Genomic DNA, 26932 nt, shown 5'->3' with positions numbered 1-26932 from the left:
ACCGAACTATCAGTTTAATAATGCACAGCTGCAAAATACTAACGCGAATTCTTTACAGATGAATGGAAAAACTGATAGAAGCCGACCTCGGGGAAGATCAGTTTGGACTCCGTAGAAATGTTGGAATACGTCAGGCAATACTGACCCTACGATTTATCTTAGAAGAAAGATTAAGGAAAGGCAAACCTACGTTTCTAGCATTTCTAGACTTAGAGAAAGCTTTTGACAATGTTGATTGGAATACTCTACTTCAAATTCTTAAGGTGGTAGGGGTAAAATACAGAGATCAAAAGGCTATTTACAGTTTGTACAGAAAGCAGATGGCAGTTATAAGAGTCGAGGGGTATGAAAGGGAAGCAGTGGTTGGGAAGGGAGTGAGACAGGGTTGTAGCCTATCCCCGATGTTATTCAATCTGTATATTGAGCAAGCAATAAAGGAAACAAAAGAAAAGTTCGGAGTAGGTATTAAAATCCATGGAGAAGAAATAAAAACTTTGAGGTTCGGCGATGACATTGTAATTCTGTCAGAGACAGCAAAGGACTTGGAAGAGCAGCTGAAGGGAATGGACAGTGTCTTGAAAGGAGGGGTTAAGATGAACATCAACAAAAGCAAAACGAGGATAATGGAATGTAGTCAAATTAAGTCGGGTGATGCTAAGGGAATTAGATTAGGAAATGAGACACTTAAAGTAGTAAAGGAGTTTTGCTAGTTGGAGAAGAAAATAACTGATGATGGTCGAAGTAGAGAGGATATAAAATGTAGACTGGCAATGGCAAGGAAAGCGTTTCTTAAGAAGAAAAATCTGTTAACATCGAGTATTGATTTAAGAGTCAGGAAGTCGTTTCTGAAAGTATTTGTATGGAGTGTAGCCATGTATGGAAGTGAAACATGGACGATAAATAGTTTCGACAAGAAGAGAATAGAAGCTTTCGAAATGTGGTGCTACAGAAGAATTCTGAAGATTAGATGGGCAGATCACATAACTAATGAGGAGGTATTGAATAGAATTGGGGAGAAGAGGAGTTTGTGGCACAACTTGACCAGAAGAAGGGATCGGTTGGTAGGATATGTTCTGAGGCATCAAGGGATCACCAATTCAATACTGGAGGTCAGCGTGGAGGGTAAAAATCGTAGAGGGAGACCAAGAGATGAATACACTAAGCAGATTCAGAAGGATGTAGGCTGCGGTAGGTACTGTGAGATGAAGAAGCTTGCACAGGATAGAGTAGCATGGAGAGCTGCATCAAACCAGTCTCAGGACTGAAGACCACAACAACAACAACTTTAAAAATGCACGCTTTTCCAACGTTCGGATGGCGTTCTAATTGCCAGTACCGCCTAAATTGGATGGATACATCAAAACACTCCAATGGATAGCAGGCACAGGCAGCATACAAGACCACTGCGAGCCATGGCTATGGGCCAGTGACGAAAAGTCAACAGTTATATGAACGTGTGGGGTTTGATCTTTCGGACATGACACCACGCATATTCCGCAGCTGAGATATAATATATGTCAACTGAAGACAGTGGAATGAGGCGGGGGGGGGGGGGGATAGAAAGGAAAGAGATTACTGATGTCAGCTGCACTGGGACATTAAGCGGACCCAGCAGCGGCGAGTGAAAATGTGGAACGGACAGGGATGCGAAGCCAGGATCTCCTGCTTACTAGACAGATGCACTGAAAGCTGGCTAAAGCCGGATATAAGCTCAGCCAAAATTTTTGCGAAGAACCTAACGGTGTTCCGAAAAGTTAGGCTAAACACGGTTTGCGGTGGCGTGTTTGTTACTGTTAGAAATAGTTTAACTTATCGCGAAATTGGAGTAGACGCTTCCTGTGAGTTAGTATGGGCAGAGCTTATTGGCAACCGGAATAAAATAATAATTGGATCCTTTTACCGACCTCCCAGTTCAGATGATACAGTTGCTGAAAGGTTCAAAGAAAACTTGAGTTTGATTTCAAACCCGTACCCGACTCATACGATAATAGTTGGTGGTGACTTTAATTTACCCTAGATATGCTGGCGAAAATACGTGTTTAATTCCGAAGGTACGCATAAAATATCATCCGAAATGTGCTAAACGCATTCTCTGAAAATTATTTTGAGCAGTTAGTTCATGAGCTCATGTGAATACTAAATGGTTGTGAAAACACGCTTGACATCTTAGCAACAAATAATCCTGAGTTAATAACGAGTATCAAAACCATTACAGGGCTTGTCGTAGCGAGATTGAATATTATAATCCCCAAATCCTAGAAAAATTAGCGAAAAATATACCTATTCAAAAAAGCAGATAAAAATTCACTTGACGCCTTCCTGAGAGAAAATCTCCATTCATTCCAAATTAATAATATAAGAGTAGACCAGATGTGGCTTAAATTCAAAGAAATAGTATCGGCAGCAACTGAGAGATTTATACCAAATAAATTAACAAACGACGGAGCTGATCCTCCTTGGTACACAAAACGGGTTAGAACACTGTTGCAGAAACAACGAAACGAACATGCCAAATGTAAACAGATACAAAATTCCCATGATTTGCGATCCTTTACAGAAGCTCGAAATTTAGCGCGGAGTTCAATGCGAGACGCCTATAACAGTTTCGACAGCGAAACTTTGTCTCGAAACCTGGCAGAAAATCCAAAGAGATTCTGGTCGTATGTGAAGTATGTTAGCGGCAAGAAACAATCAATGCCTTCTCTACGCGATAGCAATGGAGATACTATCGAATACAGTGCTGCCAAAGCAGAGTTACTAAACACAGCCTTCCGAAATGCCTTCACAAAAGAAGACGAAGTAAATATTCCAGATTTCGAATCGAGAACAGCTGCTAACATGAATAACGTAGAAGTAAATATCCTCGGAGTAGTGAAGCAACTCAAATCCCTCAATCAAAGCAAGTCTTCTGGTCCAGACTGTATACCAGTTAGGTTCCTTTCCGAGTATGTTGATGCATTAGCTCCATACTTAACAATCATTTACAACCGTTTACTCGACGAAAGATCCGTACCCGTGAAAACGCTCTCCATGCTCCTCACGAACATCTCCCATATTGCCCAGGAAATAATCAAGGTGACTGTTTAAAAATTGAAATTTCAGGCTCTTAAACATCCTAAAGTTTTAAATTTCGTTAACATTGTAGCTATAATAGAAACATATTCTGCGTCTTTTTCATGTCCTAAGAACTTTGTAATACCCGTGCTTCTTTCTCATTTATTGCCATTGTGGATTCAAAGTTAACATCAAGCATCAATTTTCTAATGTCAGGTCCGACAAAGACGCCTTCTTTTAGTTTAGCTTCTGAAAGGTGTGGAATCTGTTGGCAGAGATACTTAAAGCGTGATCCATCTTTAGGCAAAACCTTTACAAACTGTTTCATTAGGCCTAGCTTTATATGTAAAGGTGGTAGGAGTATGTTTTTTGGATCTAAAAGGTTTTTACATAGAATGTTCATCTCACCACGTTTTAAAGGCTCCCTCACAGGGCAGTTCTTTCTGCATCAGTGTTGATCCCTAGCCCTACTGTCCCATCCACACAAGAAACTTGGAAATTTGGTAAAGCCACCTTGCTGACCAAGGAGCATACATATTACTTTTAGATAGCCACATATCATCCAATCATGAGCAGAAGAGCCTATTTTATTTAGCACTATTACTAGGTTTTCATAGCTTTCTTTCATATGAACAGAATGTCCATCAGGTATAGATGCATACATGTTACCATTGCGTAATAAAACAGCCTTAAACTAGTTTTGGATGAATCAATAAACTGCCTCCAGTATTCAATATCAAACTCATTCATCAGACTGGGAATGTCTGAGCAGTACACTGAATCACCTTCTTGTTGAAGAAACTTTGCAAAATTGCTGCTCTATCTTTCTATACATGTATATGCTGGTTCCAACTGCCAATAAGTTTTTTCTTTTAATCTAGAGCCAAGCAATTCAGCTTTTTCTTTCGTTAAGCCCAGATTCCTAACCAAATCGTTAAGCTCGGTCTGAGTACAAAAATTCACCATCATCATATGATGCATCTAAATCAGATTGTACATCAGAAAATACATCTGCTGGAATAGAATTTAAATCATCTGGTGGTTCAGGAAGCGGCAAATCGACACCATGCCCTACTGGTCGGATGGCGGACGGAAGGTTAGGGTAGCTTATTACCTTCTTGTTTTTCGAATTATGACCAGTAATACCAACACTGCAAAAGTAGCAATCGTCGGAAACATTTCTTGGCTCCCTTCATATCATAGGAACAGCAAATCTAAAGCCTTTTTTCTCCTTTTCGGACCATTTTCTCAGATCTTACACACACACATAACATACCTTATGCAGCGCCCAAGTTTAAATCCAAAGTATGATAGATAAACCTTTTTCACAAAGTCTGTAATGTTTCTTTGGTGTTTTTTAATCACAAATTTACCACAAATAGAACAAAAACTGTCAGCAGAGTTTTTATAACCACGATTAGACATTGTATTGAGCTCATGTACAGCAAAGGGGAAAGTGAGGTTAGGTTGGCAGTAAACAAAACACCATCTGTTAACACAAAAATAGAATCGACCTTTTCTTTTGCCAGCAAATGTTTTTCAGCAGTGCTACCAACGTCATCTGCCTTCATTACACCTCCTTTTTAAATTATTTTAACTATATAAATGCTGTTAAATTCTTTAAAAAACAGCTTAATTTAATAAATTTAACTGTAAAATGTAAAGAAGTGGTCGGTGATACAGATTTTTAGGTATCATATTTGGATTTCCCACCCTAAAAAGAATAAGGTATTTTCAGGAAAAAAGTTTTTCCATCGTTGGCCTGTGTTATTGGTCAGTAAATGAAGTAAATACTAAGATAAGGTTGTCTAGTACACTATCCTCATGCACCAATAAAGATATCTGTACTTACATTGCTAACAACCTGTATATGTGTAACTGTGTACAAGACAGAGAGAGAGAGAGAAAGAGAAAGAGAGATGATAGGGCTGATCGAACAGATAGAAGCAGACGGAATGGCGAATAACGGTGGAGGAGGAGACATTTTGAGCGATTAGTTTGCAGCAGTGGCTCACAGCAGTGTCCCCCGCCTCTTTCCTGCCCTCCCACCTCCCCCCCAGCTGTTAATTATTCTGGGCGCGTGCCCCTCGCGGAGAGCGGACTGTCTTCGCTGATGTAAAATTCAGACCGGCGTTTTCTCGCCCAGAAACGGCGACGGGCGCAGAGAGCCGAGCACGGCCCGGGGTGGGGGTAAATGTCTACCTCCCCCCTCCCTTACCTCTACCCTCCCCCTCCCCCTCCCCCCCCCCCCACTTTCCAGCTGCCGGCAGTCGTTTTCTGCATTTCAACAGCCAACGCGGACGCCATGCCCCGTCGGCGCCGAAAGAAGCTGTACGTACGTGGCCTCGAGCCGAGGGATCCACACCGAGGCCGAACTACAACAACTCTTAGCAGCGGAAAAATGAGGCGTATTCCACTACTGATCGAGTACGCTTTTGGCGAAATATCGCTGCAAAGTCACAACCGAAAATTAGGGCTCAAAGAACAGAGGAAACGTATTCACGCCGCAAGATACCTGTTCAAAAAATGTTCAGTGTGTGTGAATTCCTTATTGATAAAAAACTGAGGTCATCTGTCCCTACACTTACACACTACTTAAACCAACTTATACTACGAACAACACACACAGCCATGCCCAAGGGAGGACTCGAACCTCAGGCGGGAGGTGCCGCGCAGTCCGTGACATGGCGTCTAAAACCGTGCGGTGCAAGGTACCTGCTTCAGGTTTCTCACTACCCCCACCCTGCAGAGGAATATTTAGTTTTCAGAAGGCTGGTCGAAAGAGCCTAAAGCATTAATGACGAAGTCAATTTAAAACAAGAGCTACAGAAATGGACAAGAATTCGGAAGCAGCAAAAACACATTGTCATGCCTAATACACTGCAGGTAAACCGTCAACACTTAAAAAGGCTTCCAAGCGTCGCGTAATGGAACAATACAGATGATGATGATGATAATGATGATGATGATGACTGATGATGATGTTCGGTTTGTGGGGCGCTCAACTGCGTGGTTACCAGCGGCCGTAGAAATTCCCGACCTTTGCTCAGTCCAATCTCGCCACTTTCATGAATGATAATGAAATGATGAGGACAAAACAAACACCCAGTCATCTCGAGGCAGGTGAAAGTCCCTGACCCCGCCGGGAATCGAACTCGGGACCCAATGGTCGGGAAACGAGATGAATATAGGTCCAGTATGGTTTTCAAGGGAATCTCATACCATTCATTCTGCAAAATAATGGCAAGTTTGGGTAGAGATGAGGGACAAAGGCAGCTCTCCAAAGTAGACCTCAAAGGCTCAATAATACTGAGATGTAGTGACTGGTGGCCAGGGGAGATGCAACAATTCACCCTCTTGCTGACAGTCCTGGACAATGTTCGCTGTGTGAACATTGGCTCTGTCGTTTGGAACCCAGCATCTCCATTGGGGAGCAACCATTGTACCATGGGATGGACCTGATCAACCTAAATAGTTGTTGGCAGTAATGCGACATTGCAGAGTAACCATGGCGCCCATGGAATACCACGATATGGCTGCCAAAATCATCACCGAACCCCGATCTTGTTTCAGTCTTGGGACGTAAACTCGGCCAGAAGTTGATGAGTGATTTTGGATTCCAGCTCGCCATGTATATCCATGCTGACTGCGCCCTCTTCGTGTTGTGTTGGAGCTGACAGGGTTCCCGAGAGCAACTTTCAGTTCTGCAGTGATCTCACAGCTTTCGTCCTCTTATTTTTCGTCGCAATCCTCTTCAAGTGCCGTCTGTCGCGATCACTCAACGTATGCGTTGTCGCTCAGCGGTGCCTCTTGAAATACCAAAAACTTCGGCAACCTTAACGAAATTTTCACTCTGCTGCGGAATGTGCGCTAATATGAAATTTCCTGGCAGATTAAAACTGTGTGCCGGAACGAGACTCGAAGTCGGGACCTTTGACTTCGCGGGCAAGTGCTCTACCAAGCTTTTTTTTTTTTTTTGCATTTTTCTTCGTTGTTGATAGTTGGGTTTGGTCGTTGCGGACGTCATATGACATCCGTTACAGTTGATTTTGTTGATCCTTCTACTCAGTTTTTTATTACAGAGGCCAACCACCTCTTTGACCAAACACGCTGAGCTACCGTGCCGGCAAAACCGTGTGTCGGACCGAGACTCGAACTCGGGAATTCTGCCAGGAAGTTTCGGCAACCTTGGTACGGAAGCACTCATCATATAAGCACCAACAATTCGGCCGCATTCAAACGCACTTACCTGCAACATAATGCACTAACAGCCACACAGAACACTGTTCTGACCGCAGCCGACATTGCAAACATATTGAGGACACTGCACAGTCGACATCCATGGTCAAATACAACAGCACAAGCTGTTAGGCAAGCACCTGCATCTGCATCTACGTTCAAGCATGCATTCCTCTGGTGTTTCCGTATTTTAGTCCAAACCCTGTATGTTGTATGCTGTGTCCTCCTCAACATATGGGACACAGCCTACATAGAAGAGCGCGGAGCTGGCTGCAACTCAGGAGCAACCAATTTAAGGACAAACTCCAGAGGGGGTGCATACGACAAGGACTACGAGGTGTGGCTAGAAAAAAACCGGACTAGTACTGGTGAAACAATAAAACGAATGCAATAAGGCTGAAAGTCGCGTGGCCTGTCACGTGACTCTCGCTCCGCCTACTGCTCGAGTTTCATCTGCCTCCTGCACTCAGTCTGCCCGTGGCGTCTGTTTTAAGTAGTTGACGTTTTGTCTGTGCGTCGGAAAATGTTGAGTGTACAGAAAGAACAGCGTGTTAACATCAAATTTTGTTTCAAACTAGGAAAATCTGCAAGTGAAACGTTTGTAATGTTACAACAAGTGTACGGCGATGATTGTTTATCGCGAACACAAGTGTTTGAGTGGTTTAAACGATTTAAAGATGGCCGCGAAGACACCAGTGATGACACTCGCACTGGCAGACCATTGTCAGCAAAAACTGATGCAAACATTGAAAAAATCGGTAAACTTGTTCGACAAGATCGCCGTTTAACAATCAGAGCAGTGTCTGAGTTAACAGGAGTTGACAAGGAAAGTGTTAGGCAGATTCTTCATGAAAGTTTCAACATGAACAAAGTGTGTTCAAAAATGGTTCCGAAGTGTCTCACAATTGAACAGAAGAAACGCCGAAGAATGATTTGTTCTGACATCCTGGAAAACATTGAAAGTGATCCAACCTTCTTACAAAATGTTATTACTTGCGATGAATCGTGGTTTTTTACTTACGATCCCGAAACTAAACGCCAATCGATGCATTGGAAAACTCCTGGTTCTTCACGACAAAAAAAAAGCACGAATGTCAAAATCGAAATTCAAGGCAATGATGATTGTTTTTTTTTTACATCAAAGGGATTGTGCACATTGATTGGGTACCAGAGGGACAAACAGTGAATCAGCATTACTACATTAGCGTCCTGGCTACCCTACGTGAGCGAGTACGGAGAAAACGGAACGATTTGTGGAGAAAAAAAGTCATGGATCCTTCACCAAGACAATGCCCCAGCTCACAGTGCGTTGTCAGTGAAGACGTTTTTGGCAAAACACAACACTCCCATCTTAGATCATCCACCCTACTCACCTGATTTGGCCCCCTGTGACTTTTTTCTTTTGCCTAAAGTCAAGTCAGCTTTGAAAGGAACTAGATTTGAGACTGTTGAAGCAGTAAAAGAAAAAGCGACGGAAGTAATGTATGGACTTACCGAAAATGATCTGCAGCATTGCTATGAACAGTGGAAAATTCGTATGGAGCGGTGTAGAGACCAAGGAGGAGAGTACATTGAAGGAGATAACATGAAATTGTAAATAAATGTTTTTTCCAGCATCAGTCCGGTTTTTTTCTAGCCGCACCTCGTATATTATGGATGCGCCTTACATCACACAACTATTCCCAAGTGGACATCCAGCCGCCAAACATGGACATAAACACCCAGCAGTAAACAGTACCACAGGATAGCACCTCAATAAAAGCCCATATCTCATTGAGTGTGTCAGGGCATTTATAGACTCCGTCAGGCGGAGTCAAACTGTACGTTAGACAAGTGATGTTAGTCATCTCACTGCATCCGGGACTGAGTCAAACTGCACAATGCACAAGTGATGTTAGTCATCTCACTGCATCCGGGACTGAGTTAAACTGCACAATGCACAAGTGATGTTAGTCATCTCACTCGATCTGGGACTGAGCCAAACTGCACATTATAGAAGTGATGTTGGTCATCGCACTGGATCTGGAACTGAGTCAAACAGGACATTCCACAAGTGTTGTTCGTCATTTCACTGGATTCGGGACTGAATCAAACTTTACATTACAAGTGATATTAGTCATCTCACTGGCTCTGGGACTGAGTCAAACTGAATGTTACACAAGTGACGTTAGTCAGCACAGTGGATCTGAGTCAAACTGTACGTTACATAAACGATGTTAGTCACCTCATTGGATCATGGAGTGAGTCAAACTGTAGGTTACGCAAGTGATGTTAATAATCGCAATGGATCTGAGACCACATCAGTGCTTGAAGAGAGTCGGTGTAAGTGAACACTTACCTACTTAATGTCATCAAACGTATCCGGACACTTGGTTGAAAATGACTTATAAGTTCGTGGCGCCCTCCATCGGTAATGCTGGAATTCAATATGATGTTGGCCCACCCTTAGCCTCGATGACAGCTTCCACTCTCGCAGGCATACGTTCAATCAGGTGCTGGAAGGTTTCTGGGGGAATGGCAGCGCATTCTTCACGGGGTGCTGGACTGAGGAGAGGTATCGATGTCGGTCGGTGAGGCCTGGCACGAAGTCGGCGTTCCAAAACATCACAAAGGTGTTCAGTAGGATTCAGGTCAGGACTCTGTGCAGGCCAGTCCATTACAGGGATGTTATTGTCGTGTAACTACTCCGCCACAGTCCGTGCATTATGAACAGGTGCTCAATCGTGTTGAAAGATGCAATCGCCATCCCCAAATTGCTCTTAAACAGTGGGAAGCAAGAAGGTGCTTAAAACATCAATGTAGGCCTGTGCCGAGATAGTGCCACGCAAAACAATAGGAGGTGCAAGCTCCCTCCATGAAAAACACGACCACACCGTAGCACCATCGCCTCCGAATTTTACGCTCGGCGCTGCACTCGCTGGCAGATGACGTACACCGGGCATCTGCCATACCCACATGCTGCCATCGGATCGCCACATTGTGTACCGTGATTCGTCGCTCCAAACAACGTTTTTCGACTGTTCAATCGTCCAATGTTTACGCTCTTTATACCAAGCGAGGCGTCGTTTGGTATTTACCGGCATGATGTGTCGCTTATGAGCAGCCGCTCGACCATGAATTCAAAGTTTCCTCTCCTCCCGCCTAAGTATCACAGTAGTTGCAGTGGACCCAGATGCAGTTTGGAATTCCGGTGTGATGGTCTGGGTAGACGTCTGCCTGTTACACGTTATGACCCTCTTCAACTGTTGGCGGTCTCTGTCAGTCAACAGACGCGGTTGGCCTATACAATTTTGTGTTGCATGTGTCCTGTCACGTTTCCACTCCACTATCACATCGGAAACAATGGACCTGGGGATGTTTAGGGGTGTGGAAATCTCGCGTACAAACGTATGACACAAGTGACACCCAATCGCCTGTCCATGTTCGAAGTCCGTGAAGTCCGCGGAGTGCCCCCTTCTGCTCTCTCACAGATGTTTCTGCCACATGTAAAGAGCGCGGCCAATCGCATCGGAAAGATACATAAGTGTAAAGGCTGGAACCCAATTCATTGAAGCAGGCATAAGATAAAAGATGTGCGAAGATCGAAGAAAGGCCGATTAGAATCGCCACGGAATCGGAATACACGAATTCAGGTACAAGTGTAATAAAGTTTACTTATGAATGGCAGATCGTGCAGATAAACCTTTCGTTGTTGACGGGATGTGTTGTATTAAATAATACACTCTATGGAACAAAAAGACGAGTACGAAGGAACTGTCCGTATGAGACGGAAATCAGCAGATGTGATGTACGGATGAACAAATGGTTACAATTTTAGAAAAATTGGATGATTTATTCGAGAAAACGCAATTGAATAACGCTTTGGTCCACCTCTGGCCCTCATGGAAGCAGTTATTCTTGTTGGCACCGATTTACAGAGTTTTTCGATGTCCTGATGGATATGGTGCCAAATTCTGTGCAATTAGCGTGTTAGAATCCCGATCTGCTTGTAGGACCCTGCCCGCAATACTCGAAAAGTTCTCAGTTGTGGAGAGATCTGGCGACTTTGCTGGCCAAGGTAGGGTTTAGGAAACACGAAGACAAGCGGTAGAAACCCACAGCGTGTTTGGAACGGCATTATCTTGCTGGACTGCACGTCCAGGTTACCTTCCCATGAAGGGCAGCAGAACGGGTTGTAGAGTATCGTCGACCTACTACTGTACCGTAAGACGCCGCGGTTGACAGCAAAGGGGTCCTGCTACGAGAAGAAACGGCACCGCAGACAAGCACTCCTGAGTGTCAGGCCGTAGGGTGCGTGTCAGGTATGTATCGCACCGCTGTCTGGGGCGTCTCCAGACACGCGTTCGCGAGGCTCAGTTAGAAGCAGGACTCATCACTCAATGGGACTTCAGGCCGAATGTGACCGACACCACTGCAAACGGGCTTGTTGGTGGACAGAGGCCAATGGTAGTTGGCGGAAAGGGCACGGTGAGCTCAGTTTCCTATCTGCGAGCCGCCTATTTATGGTTCTTGTGGTCACTGAAGCCGGCCGGAGTGGTCGAGCGGTTCTAGGCGTTACAGTCTGGAGCCGAGCGACCGCTACGGTCGCAGGTTCGAATCCTGCCTCGGGCATGGATGTGTGTGATGTCCTTATGTTAGTTAGGTTTAAGTAGTTCTAAGTTCTAGGGGACTGATGACCTCAGAAGTTAAGTCCCACAGTGCTCAGAGCCATGTGAACCATTTGGTCACTGAAGTACAAGTTGCACGTCGGATCGATGACTGTGACGGGCCTGGGTCTCTGAGTGTCTCTCCGACGATTACTCAGTCCTTACGTTCTGTCATCTGTCTACATTCATTCTTATAAATTAAGGATAATGCTGATATACGATGAAGGAACACTCTAGTTGGCGATTTGCGGGTTTCAATCACCTCGCAGTATGACCATGCCATGCATTTGACCTAAGGTCGTCCCCACGGTGGCGCTGGCAGCAGTCCACACACGCAGAAGTGTGTTGGTGCATGTCAGAGTACGATGCAGCGAGTAAGTATGCAGACGTTTTCAGACGTGCTAATGGTGACTGTGTGTTGAAAATGGCTCAAAGAACACATATGGATGACGTAATGAGGGGTAGAATACTAGGGCGACTGGAGGCTGATGAAACACAGCAGGTCGTAGCACGGGCTCAAGATTGTGGCAATGATTCCAGCAGACAGGAAACGTGTCCAGGCGCTACAGTACGGGACGTCCACAGTGTACAACATCAGAAGAAGACCGATATCTCACCGTCAGTGCCCGCAGACGGCCACGGAGTACTGCAGGCAGCCTTTCTCGGGACCCTACCGCAGCCACTGGAACACTTGTCTCCAGACAGTCTACAGGCAACTGAACAGACATGGTTTATTCGCCCAGAGGCCTGAAAGGTGCATTCCACTGACTCCTGGGCACAGGAGAGACCGTAAAGCTCACAAGAACAATACAAGGTCACTGGAACAGTGGTCCCAGGTTATGTTCATAAACGCGTCCAGGTACAGTCTGAACAGTGATTCTCACCGGGTTTTCATCTGGCGTAAACCAGGAACCAAATACCAACCCCTTAATGTCTTTGAAAGGGACCTGTATGGAGGTCGTGGTTTGATGGTGTGGGGTGGTGTGGGATTATGATTGGTGCACGTACATCCCTGCATGTCTTTGACAGAGGAACTGTAACAGGTCAGGTGTACCGGGACGTCATATTGCACCAGTATGTCCACCTTTTCAGGGGTGCAGTCGGTCCCACCTTCCTCCTGATGGATGATAACGCACGGCCCCACCGAGATGCCATCGTGGAGGAGTATCTTGAAACAGAAGATATCAGGCGAATGGAGTGGCCTGCCTGTTCTCCAGACCTAAACTCCCTCGAGCACGTCTGGGATGCTCTCGGTCGACGTGTCGCTGCACGTCTTCAAACCCCTACGACATTTCAGGAGCTCCGACAGGCACTGGTGCAAGAATGGGAGGCTATACCCCAGCAGCTGCTCGACCACCTGATCCAGAGTACGCCAACCCGTTGTGCGGCCTGTGTACGTGTGCGTGATGATCATATCCCATACTGATGTCGGGGTACATGCGCGGGAAACAGTGGCGTTTTGTAGCACATGTGTTTCGGGACGGTTTTCTCAACTTATCACCAATACCGTGGACTGAGAGATCTGTGTCGTGTGTGTTCCCTCTGTGCCTATGCTATTAGCGCCAGTTTTGTGTAGTGCCACGTTGTGTGGCACTACATTCTGCAATTAGTATGAGTGGAGGTGAACCACTTCCTTCTCGAGGTGTTCGTTGAATAGTTTCATCGCTCCTATTCAAATGTCGAGCGATTCGCCGATTATTCCAACCGGCTTTTTTGAGTGCAACTACACGTCCTCTATCCAATACTGACATCTGGGTATATTCTTCATGTGCATGTCTGCGAGACATACTTACTATCCAACTGAATATATGGAATGAAATTTGCGAAGACTTTGTGTCCCGGTATCGACAACTCTGCTGTTGACTATCCTTCCCAGAAGTGCAGTGAAATCTCACTGTAGCGTCACAAATTCGTCCATCGGCCGATAAAGCTTCTAGTTTACCAGTTCCCGTCGATACCTGTATGAATATGAATTAGTGACCAATGTGCACAACTCCTTCGTGATGTGCCGTTTTTTTTATTTTTTTCCTCTTACAGTGTACGTGTCTCCTGTGTACGTGTCCCTTGCTACCACCTCGCAAAAGCTTTTCAGAACTTGGAGAAAAATATTACAGAACGCTGAGTGCTATCAGATGTGTCGTAATGCGCATGTAACTGGCACAGGGCGCCTGTTTCACGAAAATCAGATCAAATCACCACTTTATAAAGGGACTGAGTATGTTTCCTTATACATTACAGACATTGTTTCGAAACATTACTACATTCCTCTCGTATTTTGCTAGTTTGCACATAATTTGTATTTAGTGGGGAGTATATACTCGGTGAACTTCATAAAATATAGCAAATATTATAAATTATAGAGTGCAGCAATCAGTCGTCCTTTCTTAGATTTTATTACATTTCTCTGAATGTGACTGACGCTCCAACAACAGGGACTGTAAGTCCTTTCCGATGCGATTGGCCGCGCTCTTTACATGTGGCAGAAACATCTGTGAAAGAGCAGAAGGGGGCACTCCGCGGAACTCACGGACTTCGAACATGGTCAGGCGATTGGGTGTCGCTTGTGTCATACGTTTGTACGCGAGATTTCCACACCCCTAAACATCCCCAGGTCCATTGTTTCCGATGTGATAGTGGAGTGGAAACGTGAAAGGACACATGCAGCACAAAATTGTATAGGCTAACCTCGTCTGTTGACTGACAGAGACCGCCAACAGTTGAAGAGGGGCGTAACGTGTAACAGAATGGAGAATAGAAAACAGTGGATTGAGAATGGCTAGCCACTATCCGAAATGCGTAATAAAATCTAAAAAAGGACGACGGATTGCTGCACTCTATAATTTATAAGCCACGTAACAATCACTGAGTGCAGCCACTTTCCGAGTGGAAGATAACCTTATATGAAATATTGTTATGTGCTAGGTCAAAGCCATCTTAAGTTTCATGCTGAAGAATGTTGTGTTTTTTTACTATCACAAGAATAAATGTGTTTTGGTTCTGAGTTGTTATATTTTTTCGACGTTTGTCATCCTGATAGAATCAGTCCAGAAGGTAAAATTTTACTTTGAAAATGCTTGGTTCACCTGGAAAGATGAACCTAGTTACGTTTGTGGAAAATATGTGTTCCAGTTCACCAATTTTAATAACTGAGCAACTTAAAATCTTTTTAGCGATGACAAGAGAGGCATTCAAGTTCTAAGGCCTCCGATTTTTTTTCTAATTAACGACTCACCCGAAATCGATGAAACTAGCGTTACTTCTCGACGTAATCTCCCTGCAGACGTACACATTTTTCACAACGCTGACGCCATGATTCCATGGCAGCGGCGAAGACTTCTTTAGGAGTCTGTTTTGACCACTGGAAAATCGCTGAGACAATAGCAGCACGGCTGGTGAATGTGGGGCCACGGAGTGTGTCTTTCATTGTTGGAAGAAGTCAAAAGTCACTAGGAGCCAAGTCAGGTGAGTAGGGAGCATGAGGAATCACTTCAAAGTTGCTATCACGAAGAAACTGTTGCGTAACGTTAGCTCGATGTGCGGGTGCGTTGTCTTGGTGAAACAGCACACGCGCAGCCCTTCCCGGACGTTTTTGTTGCAGTGCAGGAAGGAATTTGTTCTTCAAAACATTTTCGTAGGATGTACCTGTTACCGTAGTGCCCTTTGGAACGCAATCGGTAAGGATTACGCCCTCGCAGTCCCAGAACATGGACATCATCATTTTTTCAGCACTGGCGGTTACCCGAAATTTTTTTGGTGGCGGTGAATCTGTGTGCTTCCATTGAGCTGACTGGCGCTTTGTTTCTGGATTGAAAAATGGCATCCACGTCTCATCCATTGTCATAACCGACGAAAAGAAAGTCCCATTCATGCTGTCGTTGCGCGTCAACATTGCTCGGCAACATGCCACACGGACAGCCGTGTGGTCGTCCGTCAGCATTCGTGGCACCCACCTGGATGACACTTTTCGCATTTTCAGGTCGTCATGCAGGATTGTGTGCACAGAACCCACAGAAATGCCAACTCTGGAGGCGATCTCTTCAACAGTCATTCGGCGATCCCCCAAAACAATTCTCTCCACTTTCTCGATCATGTCGTCAGACCGGCTCGTGCGAGCCCGAGGTTGTTTCGGTTTGTTGTCACACGATGTTCTGCCTTCACTAAACTGTCGCACCCACGAACGCACTTTTGACACATCCGTAACTCCATCACCACATGTCTCCTTCAACTGTCGATGAATTTCAATTGGTTTCACACCACGCAAATTCAGAAAACGAATGATTGCACGCTGTTCAAGTAAGGAAAACGTCGCCATTTGAAGTGTTTAAAATAGTTATCATTCTAGCCGCTGGCGGTAAAATTCCATTGGCCGTACGGTACTGCCATCTCTGGGACGTATTGACAATGAACGCGGCCTCATTTTAAAACAATGCGCATGTTTCTATCTCTTTCCAGTCCGGAGAAAAAAATCGGAGGCCTTACAACTTGAATGCACCTCGTACTGTGTTACAGATCATAAGGGAAGGCAGGTTTTGAACTTTTATTTTATATATATATATATATATGTGAAATTAATTGTAACCAAGAAAGGTGAAAGCCTGGGAATGATTTTGTTCTGATTACACGAGTATGTTGCTATACTGGCGTGATGTGTACCCGCAGACGTTGTACGATACTGATGCCTTCACAAGGGGCCTAGTTCGCCGACACACACCGCCATCGACGCAGCAGAAAGGCAGCCGAACCCCACGCGGCGAGCGCCCGAGAGGACTCTGCAAAGCACACGAGCGTAGCCGGCGGACGTCTTCGCCAATGTTAAGAAGGGACACGTTGCGAAGAGCCTGGCTCACAATGACAAGCGTGCCGAGAACTGACGGACGCCTGCAGCCATTAGGATGGAACGTCAAGAGTGTACGCGTCAAAATCAGTAAGAATGTTCCTTGTAAATCACGGACGCTAGCAGACTCTGAGACGGAGGCCAAACATGAGGCTCTCCCAGGCCTCACGTAGAGAGAGAGAGCGGTTATAAAGAAGTGTTGTGTAGCCGCTCTCCCAACAGCCTCGGAATGCAGGAAAACATCGTACGAATGTGAAATCATGAGGAAGAGGCCGATTCACGAGGGACACGCCAGCCTCCGCCAGATAGGAAATTTCCACCCTGCTCGGAGGGGCGTGGCCACGAAACGGCGAACTGTCATTGGGCTGCATTGAAAGTTTGGTCCACCAGTGAGAAAGGCGAAAGAACGAAAATTTCGAGGAACCGTTGAGATGAGAGATGGATGAGGAGCGAAGAGGTAGTCGATGAGACCATGCGGAAGCGAGAGGACGTGAGGTCTCTTCCGTCCACCTCCAATATCCGCCTTCCGACACGATGATAGCACATCTTCGGCCGTTCAAAAATAAATAAATAAATAAATAAATAAAAAGAAGCTTCGAGGCGACGCGCCGAATCGACGAAGCGCCTGCCGCCGACAGCACTGCACGACGAAGCGTAACGAATGGTGGTGAGACGATTCGCCCCCCCCCCCCCCCCCCCTCCTTCCTCATAGTAACTGGGTCGTGTCCACGCACAGTCAAAGCGGCCCTGAGATTTGTAACATTGTTCTGTCAACAGCACTGAAATAAATACATTTCTTTGGTGTTTTAATCATCTAAACAATCCTTTTACCTTCATACATCAACCCCTTAATTTCTTGCCTTTTGTGTTTGATTTAATTTTATTATTGATATGCATTAATTGTTGGCTCCCAGTTCGGGGCGATCTCACTAATAAGTTTTATGTTACATCTCAAACAAAATTTCTCTAAAAAATATTGGTGCCCAATATGGAGCGATCTAACTGGTAATTTTCGTGTTTTGTGATGTCACAATCGATTTCTCTAGTTCACTACTAAAATACGCATTACTAATGCAATCTGACTGCTATTGTTGAGCCGTGCTGTGGTGCTGCTTTTAGATTTCCTGTTGGAGGCCAGACGGTATCGTTTAGTTGGCACGGTTGCGGTTGTTTGTCTTCTTCTCGTGTTGACTGACGCCACTCGGTTTCGCAAGCATTGCCTGTCTGCTAGTGGCAGCAGCGGTGTTTATCGATATGTAGTAACTGTTACCCTACCTTTGGGGCGACACCATTGTTTTTCCGTGTCGTGTGAGTGTGCCATTTCGGTTGGGGACTCAGGAGGAGCCAGGTCCTCGCAGTGTGAGAACACGCCGGGACCGCTGACGGCGCGCATGGACTGCCGGATGGAAGGCCTGTGGTCACGAGGGTGCACGACCTCGTCGTAAACCGGATCCAGCAAGCTTTAAGATGAGTGCATTTCAATCCAAGTAGAGAAACCTCCACCATTGTGATATCCCGCGATTCTCCAGTGACTCGGGTTCGTGTTTCTGCCGCTCGTAGTGTCGCCGAGGCGAAGAGCAGCGAGTGGAGTGCTTGGAGAAGGCGGATCTGATTAGCCTTCCTCGACTTCTTATTACTATTTACTGCATTCAGCTTGTTACAATTTGTTAAGTTCAACCAGCGGTATTTTTCCTGCCTGGTGGCCGTTAACGCCCCAGTTACCTATCCTGGGGGTTAGTGTATGTAATGGCAGTGTACGTTTCCTCGCCTTGCCGCTGCTGTCCGGTAAGGCTTGTAGTTTTGACAGCTTTCTTGATTGTAGGCCGGTGGTGATTCTTCTACTCTGGTGGTAGCAATTCCTTTCTCGTTCCAGGCGCTCTAAGCACTGTATTCTGTGGGCATAGCGGAGTCTGCCGGTTCCGGCTTTGGCGTGTTGTTCCATTCTTGCACTTGTTTTATTGGACGTCAAGTACCTTCAGCAAGATTATCATTAGTCATTAGTTGGACTGCCACTAATCTGAGTTACCATCTTGTGAAGGGCTGAAAAATTGGGTTTTCTAGCGAGAGCAGTCGGGAATAATATGGCGTATTAGAATTCTGCATAAAACCAACCTGCTTTCAGAAATAAATGTTTTGCATTACTTATTGAACTCCCCTCGCAGAATGCCCAACCTTCTTACTTAAATCCTTGATGTCCGTAGAGCGGACAGTCAACGAATAACAGGTTGTGCGAGGGAAAACAACTGCATATAAACATCAAACTATGGTAAACAGCATGGTGGAGAATATAGCATGTTGTTTACCATGGGTTAATGATTGCACGCAGATTTTTCATCGCCTAACTTACTACTCATTGACTGTCCGCCCTGTTGACCTAAATATTTTAACTAGGAAGGCTTGGCCACCTGTATTCTTCGCCTTGTTAGGGTTGTTTAGGAGAGGAGACCAGACAGCGAGGTCATCGGTCTCATCGGATTAGGGAAGGACGGGGAAGGAAGTCGGCCGTGCCCTTTCAAAGGAACCATCCCGGCATTTGCCTGGAGGGATTTAGGGAAATCACGGGAAACCTAAATCAGGAGGGCCAGACGCGGGATTGAACCGTCGCCCTCCCGAATGCGAGTCCAGTGTGCTAACCACTGCGCCACATCGCTCGGTCACGTTTGAGTGTTTATATGCAACTGATGGCGAGACAAGCCCCGAAACCTGTAAAATTTGTTCAAAATAAAGCTGTTGGTGGAGTTATTGGCGTAAAATGTACAACAGAATCTGTGGATGTCCCGACCACAGAGTCGTTTGTGATATTTGCAAAACGGATGTATGATTTATAGTTGCAGTGCATAACGATGTCAGGCACGGTTTATTCTGTCTACGGTCTAAATTTATGAATGAATGTGAGGTTCAGGCCCAATGGTTTCTCTGACCGTACCCGAAGGCTCAGAAGTTCCGCTGCTGTTGCTAGAGCTGGCGGGGTGACTCAGGCCGCCACGCAAGGCAGTGACGTCAGCGGCTCCTGATTGGCCCATTAGCGCTGTAATGGTGCCGGTGCGTGTGCCGCGAGCGTGGTGGTGGGGTAAGCCGGAGCGAGCTAAAAGCAGTGCGTCTCCAGCCGCGGAGTGCGTGGAAAAAAGTGCGTCCACGCAACGTATCCGGCGAGCGCCGCGCCCTCCTACGCTCGAGCGAGGGGGCTAAAGCAGCGGTCAGGGCGCGTTAGCGCAGCGCAGGCGCACAAACACTCGGCGCAGCGTCGGATTTGCGGTCGCGACGTGATTTTCCACTGGCGTCGATTACTTATAAAGGCTAGTCGGGAAAACTCGCAGAGCAATCTGCACAGGCGAAATAACGATGGCTCGCAACACAACACTTTTCACTGCAGTTTCAAAGAAAATAGCGCTCACTGTTCCACGACGCGATACGGCACACCAACAAACCAATTTTCTGATAGTGCAAGGTGTTTTCATGACAGACGTGTGGGCGGTCGATAAAATTCTTGTGTTTTGTGCCTTCACGTACCGACTGAAGCGAAACCACGCGTCATCAGTGAAGCAAACATGGCCTAGTTCTCGCGATGCCATCGGTGTCAACAAACGATCGAAACCGTTTACAGTACACCAAACGCTTTCCTTTATCTAGTGCCTTTAGTTCCTGCACACTACGAACAAGGTATGCACGAAAGTTTAACTTCTGCGTCGCTCTCTGTGCAGTACCATACCAAATCTGTTTTGAAGGAGAAACGCTGCATCCCACATGTGCTAAGCAGGGAACTAATTACATGTGGTGACCCTCCAATGTTCCATCTTACTTTTTCTTGTGTATATCGATGACCTTTCATCCCTAATATTATCAGGTATAAAGTTTGCTTTGCAAATGATACAAACATTGAAATAAGTAGCAACTCTATTAGGTCCGTTCATGAAATTTTCACGGACGTTAATAAACAGTTACTAGCCATTTCTTTGTCACTAAACTATGAACTAGCACCTTTGCCTGGCACTTAAATGTGATTTTCAGAGTATCCATGTAGCTGTACATGTAGAATCTCCACTTCCATTCGAATGAAATTACGAAACGAATCTCGATCTCGAAATCTATGTGATAAAGTACGTTATTTCAGAGTGTTGGGAGTCAATGGAACGTCGAGAATACGGAAATTATGCATGTGTTCAAAATGTTCAAATGGCTCTGAGCACTATGGGACTTAACAGCTGAGGTCATCAGTCCCCTAGAACTCAGAACTACTTAAACCTAACTAACTTAAGGACATCACACACATCCATGCCCGAGGCAGGATTCGAACCTGCGACAGTAGCGGTTGCGCGGTTCCAGACTGAAGCGCCTAGAACCGCTCGGCCACTCCGTCCGGCTATGCATGTGGAAACTGATATTAGACAGTACACTTTAACAACACTGATGAGCCGAAACAATATGGCCACCTGCTTAATACCTCGTTCGTCCGTCTATGGGACGAAATACGTCGCTGATTCTGCGTATCACGGATCCGACAGTTTTTTGCTAGGATTGTGGAGGTATGTAGCATTAGATCCTTACGCACCTGTCATGTAATTCGGGTAAATAAAGGGCCGCTGATTTGCATACGCGGTGATGCCACCCTATACCGATCCAGATGAGTTCCTTAGGATTTAAATCAGGCGACTTTGGTGGCCGAGACAATATGTGAGTTTACCATTGTACTCTTCAAAACACTGTAATACGGTTCTGGCCCCGAGACATGGACAATAATACAGCTCAAAAGTAACATTGCCATATGGCAAGGCATCAAGCATGAAGGGATGTAAGTGGGTCGCAGGTGTCGGCGTGTGTTCGATTACCAGAGGTCCCATGCAAGCGCAGGAGAATGTCTCCCATAGCACAATACTGCTTCCATCAACCTGTGACCGTGGTTCGCTGCACGTTTCCAGCCGCAGTTCACCTCGATGACGGCGTATGTGCAGACGACCCTCGATCTTGTGTAGCAAAATTGTAATTCACCCAAAGAGCCTACACGTTTCCCCAATAATTCAAGAACAGTCTTAATCGCATTTATTATTATTATTATAATACCGCCAACCGGTTTCAACCCGACGTGGGTGTCATCTTCTGGGCGTTTACACCATTCGTCGACTGTTCGTGGTGTCACTCCTGTCTACATAACGGCAGGAAACCAGCAGTCGACCAATGGTGTAAACGCCCAGAAGATGGCCCCTACGTCCGGTTGAAACCGGTTGGCGGTATTATAACAATAATAAATGCGATTAAGACTGTTAGCCGGCCGGAGTGGCCGTGCGGTTCTAGGCGCTACAGTCTGGAGCCGAACGACCGCTACGGCGCAGGTTCGAATCCTGCCTCGGGCATGGATGTGTGTGATGTCCTTAGGTTAGTTAGGTTTAACTAGTTCTAAGTTCTAGGCGACTGATGGCCTCAGAAGTTAAGTCGCATAGTGCTCAGAGCCATTTGAACCATTAAGACTGATCTTGAATTATTGATTAATCATACTAATGGCTGCTTCTCTCCACAACCATGTTGTCCAAAAATCTACAGGTTTCCGCTGATCGATGGTCGAATCCAGATGGTACCGTGTCCCCTGCAGCCGTAACTGACGACATCGCTGAGTCAACACGTGAAACTTTAGGGGTGGTCTGCTGTGGAGCTCCATGTTCAACAATATACGATCAACAGTGCGCTCGAAAACCCATGTGCGAGCACCAGCACTGTGCTCTTTCGGCAGAAATGCCACAGATCACCATCTGTCCTACTTTACAGAGCAGACAAGCCTCCGAACCCCACGTGAAGTGTCAAAAAATGGTTCAAATGGCTCTGAGCACTATGGGACTCAACTGCTGTGGTCATCAGTCCCCTAGAACTTAGAACTACTTAAACCGAACTAACCTAAGGACATCACACACATCCATGCCCGAGGCAGGATTCGAACCTGCGACCGCAGCAGTCGCACGGTTCCGGACTGCGCGCCTAGAACCGCGAAACCACCGCGGCCGGCGTGAAGTGTCGTAGACATCCAATCATTTAACGCCTGGTGGTAGTTTCACTGTCCTACCTTTTTCCATTGATGTTCACGACGGTAGCACGTGAACATTCGACCAGTCTCGTCATTTTCAAGATACTCGTTCACAGTCTCTCCGTAGTAATAATCCGCCCTTTGTCAAAGTCGCCAATCTCAGTGGATTTCCCCATTTGCATACCACGTCTTCTCCTGGGTGATCCCCCACCCGCGTCTGCTCCACTTACGGACTTTTGTTACACACCAGACGGCATCCAACGCCGCGGTGGGCATACTGTTTTGGCTGATCAGTGCACATTAAATTTAAAACTGAAAAAACTGAATTCAATTTAGTTGAGAATAACTTCTACTAGTATGTACCTCAGATGGGTTTACAGCGTTACGTAGTGTTCAAATGGTTCTGAGCACTATGAGGTTTAACATCTGAGGTCATCAGACCCCTAGACTTAGAACTACGTATACCTAACAAACCGAAGGACATCACACACATCCATGCCCGAGGCAGGATTCGAACCTGCGACCAGAGCGGTCGCGCGGTACCGGACTGGAGCGCCTAGGACCGCTCTTCAACCACGGCCGGCTACACCCTATCCATCCGAATAAGTGCGCGCATCCGGGCCAGAGGGGGTGCAACGTCATACTGACAAATGGGTACGTAGTACAAAGTTGTTTGTCAAATTGACTCGATGTTAACGTATTTCACGGACTGTAAGACGCACCTTAATTTTTAAGCAATTAAAGAAATATATATATTTACCATTTTTATTTTTAGACTACCAAGGCAGACTAAAAAAATTATTAGTTTATAAAACTGACTTTCAAAGTTCCAGAAAATATCATCTAGCTTTAGCCATTTTGCATTCAGTCCACTATTTGCACGTTTACTCTACCTCATTTTTTCAGTTCTTCTTTACTAGCCCGCCAATCGCGAACGGTTTTTTTTCTATTAGTGGAGGGCCGAAATGTCTCTCAGTCGCTCCGTTTCCATGTTTTTCTGCGTATGCTATTACTTTCCATTTACAGCCCGCATCATGCGAATACCAAGCCGATTCCAAAACGCGTTCCCAACTGTTCGTGGTTCCTATACCGCTGCATCGAACCACCCCTGTTTCCACTTCGAGTTCTGTTCACAGATGAATGTAAGCTCACTGAATTCTCGAAACAGCCATGTCTGGGCAGACGAAAAGCATTACGTCAAACATGTTCATGGATTTCAAAAATGCCTGAGGCAGGATTCGAATCTGTTAGCGTAGCGGTCGCACGGTTCCAGACTGAAGCGGCTAAAACCGCTCGGCTACACCGGCCGGCTGTGTGTACCGGAACAAGCTTCATAGGTACGATGTGTGGGGAAATGTTGGTGGTCGCCACACCGATCCACTGTTGTAATGCATTAGTACTATTCTGTACGTACAGTAGGATGGTTTCTTTTTGTTTTGGATTAATGTAAACACATAATGTCTTAGTTTTAATACGAAAAATCGTGCTTAAGTGATAAATGGATGTTTGGTAACATTTCCTTTCTTAATGTTGCCCAGTAATTGTTCTGAGTCACGCCTAATTCAACTCCTCAAGCAGAAGTGGATTAGTGAAACATCTGAACTGAAACCGCCGTAGAACGCAAACGGTACGTTTCCACATTGGTTCCTGACCAAAATATTATGTAATCAGTCCGCTCGACAAGTACTAGAAGTCTATAACGGGAATTTCCAAACACCCTATATCTCGCATAGGAATCATGAGAATATGATAAAGTCGTTTTTCTTTCGCTTAATGCGAAAATGAAAAGTACGAGAAACGGATGACATTGGTACGAAGCACCGTCCACTATGCATAGTACAGTGGCTTAATGACCATACATGTATAATGTGGACCCCTGGTTGCCTGAGGATGGTATTAAGGAATACAGAAATCGATTAGACGAGAGTTTGCTAATTTGCAAAGGACACTAGTGGTAGTGCCGTAGTATTGTGCACACAGGACGTACAGCTTCTGAGCTGTACACGCCGGAGAGCCTCGCCTGCCGGCGTCGTCGCCATGCTGTGACGTCACGGCGCCGTTATCGACTGCGGCGCCGCGGCGCCCCAGGCCTGCTGGAAAAGGGATGGAGGATGGAAGGGCACGAGAGGGGTTGGGGGGGGGGGAGGGGTGGTTCGGCGGAGCCAGAGCCGGAGCGGAGCGCCTCTGCCGCAAGATGGAGGCCGTAGCGCCGGCCCCAGAACGAAGCCCTGTGGGACGCGGCTTTCCCCCGCCCCCTCCTTGTTTTTCCGGCGCTCCGTCCCTGCGGAGGCAGCCCGCCGCGGCCGCCGGGGACGTCTCTCCCCACGCCGGAGAAAAAGGCGGCGAAATAAGAACAAAGAGCCAAGGAAGGGCTGGCGGACGGATACAGCACTTTGGCGGCCTCTGCCTTCTGACGTGGGGCCGCCCGCAGTTCCCGGGTAGGCGCTTTGCTGGCACTTCCCCCAGTGTGGCTTGCGCTTCGCTCCCCTACACCGGACGCGCATCTTTCAACTTGGCAGAGAACCCCATGCACACAGATGAAATACTACAAACGCAGTATAAGACAATAATGGAAGACGGATGGAACATCCGCCTTGGACCATATACAGAGTTTTTCAGTAAGAGTGTGCAAAAATTTAACAGGACGTAGAAGATGCTCCACTGAACAATTTGAGGAACTGAAACTGGGGCTGGAGGAGCCATCTTAGGGAGATAAAATCAAATCACTGTGTACTTTTTTATTTACATTAGTTACAGTTACAGACTTCAAAAAGAATATAATAATTCCAATCCCAAAGAAAGCAGATGTTGACAGATGTGAAAATTACCGAACTATCAGTTTAATAAGTCACAGCTGCAAAATACTAACGCGAATTCTTTACAGACGAATGGAAAAACTGATAGAAGCCGACCTTGGGGAAGATCAGTTTGGATTCCGTAGAAATGTTGGAACACGTCAGGCAATACTGACCCTACGATTTATCTTGGAAGAAAGATTAAGGAAAGGCAAACCTACGTTTCTAGAATTTGTAGACTTAGAGAAAGCTTTTGACAATGTTGATTGGAATACTCTCTTTCAAATTCTGAGGGTGTCACGGGTACACCACCATTACTGTACCACGCAAACATAGGGGAGCGAAAGGCTATTTACAATTTGTACAGAAAGCAGATGGCAGTTATAAGAGTTGAGGGACATGAAAGGGAAGCAGTGGTTGGGAAGGGAGTGAGACAGGGAAGTAGCCTATCCCCAATGTTATTCAAACTGTATATTGAGCAAGCAATAAAGGAAACAAAAGAAAAGTTCGGAGTAGGTATTAAAATCCATGGAGCATAAATAAAAACTTTGAGGTTCGCCGATGACATTGTAATTCTGTCATAGACAGCAAAGAACCTGGAAGAGCAGTTGAACGGAATGGACAGTGCCTTGAAAGGAGGGTATAAGATGAACATCAACAAAAGAAAAACGAGGATAATGGAATGTAGTAGAATTAAGTCGGGTGATGCTGAGGGAATTAGTTTAGGAAATGAGACACTTAAAGTGGTAAAGGAGTTTTGCTATTTGGGGAGCAAAATAACTGATGATGTTCGAAGTGGAGAGGATATAAAATGTAGACTGGAATGGCAAGGAAAGCGTTTCGGAAGAAGAGAAATTTGTTAACATCGAGTATAGATTTAAGTGTCAGGAAGTCGTTTCTGAAAGTATTTGTATGGAGTGTAGCCATGTATGGAAGTGAAACGTGGACGATAAATAGTTTAGAGAAGAAGAGAATAGAAGCTTTCGAAATGTGGTGCTACAGAAGAATGCTGAAGATTAGGTGGGTAGGTCACATAACTAATGAGGAGGTATTGAATAGAATTAGGGAGAAGAGGAGCTTGTGGCACAACTTGACTAGAAGAAGGGATCGGTTGGTAGGTACTGTGAGATGAAGAAGCTTGCACAGGATAGAGTAGCATGGAGAGCTGCATCAAACCAGTCTCAGGACTAAAGATCACAACAGCAACAACAGTTACAGTTAACTGCAAATACCATCGTTGACACAATGAACGTACCATTTGTTCTGTATCTTACAAAATGTGCTGAAACTGACGGCCATCAACCCCCAATGCAAGCATGACATCGGCGAACAAGATTCTGACGCACCCTGACAA

General features: G+C 45.8%; 1 protein-coding gene across 1 annotated transcript in view; it reads right to left on the bottom strand.

The window, feature by feature from the left end:
- LOC126424591 (homeobox protein unc-42-like) overlaps positions 1-25287 on the bottom strand; it is a 95782-nt gene extending 70495 nt beyond the window's left edge. Inside the window, exon 1 of the mRNA XM_050087332.1 lies at positions 25171-25287. Coding sequence (XP_049943289.1) covers positions 25171-25287 — 117 coding nt within the window. The remainder of the gene's footprint in view (positions 1-25170) is intronic.
- Between the last annotated feature and the right edge of the window lie 1645 nt (positions 25288-26932).

This window comes from Schistocerca serialis, chromosome 10 (genome assembly GCF_023864345.2).
Source record: "Schistocerca serialis cubense isolate TAMUIC-IGC-003099 chromosome 10, iqSchSeri2.2, whole genome shotgun sequence".
Taxonomy (NCBI): domain Eukaryota; kingdom Metazoa; phylum Arthropoda; class Insecta; order Orthoptera; family Acrididae; genus Schistocerca; species Schistocerca serialis.
This window is presented reverse-complemented; position numbering and strand designations above follow the sequence as displayed.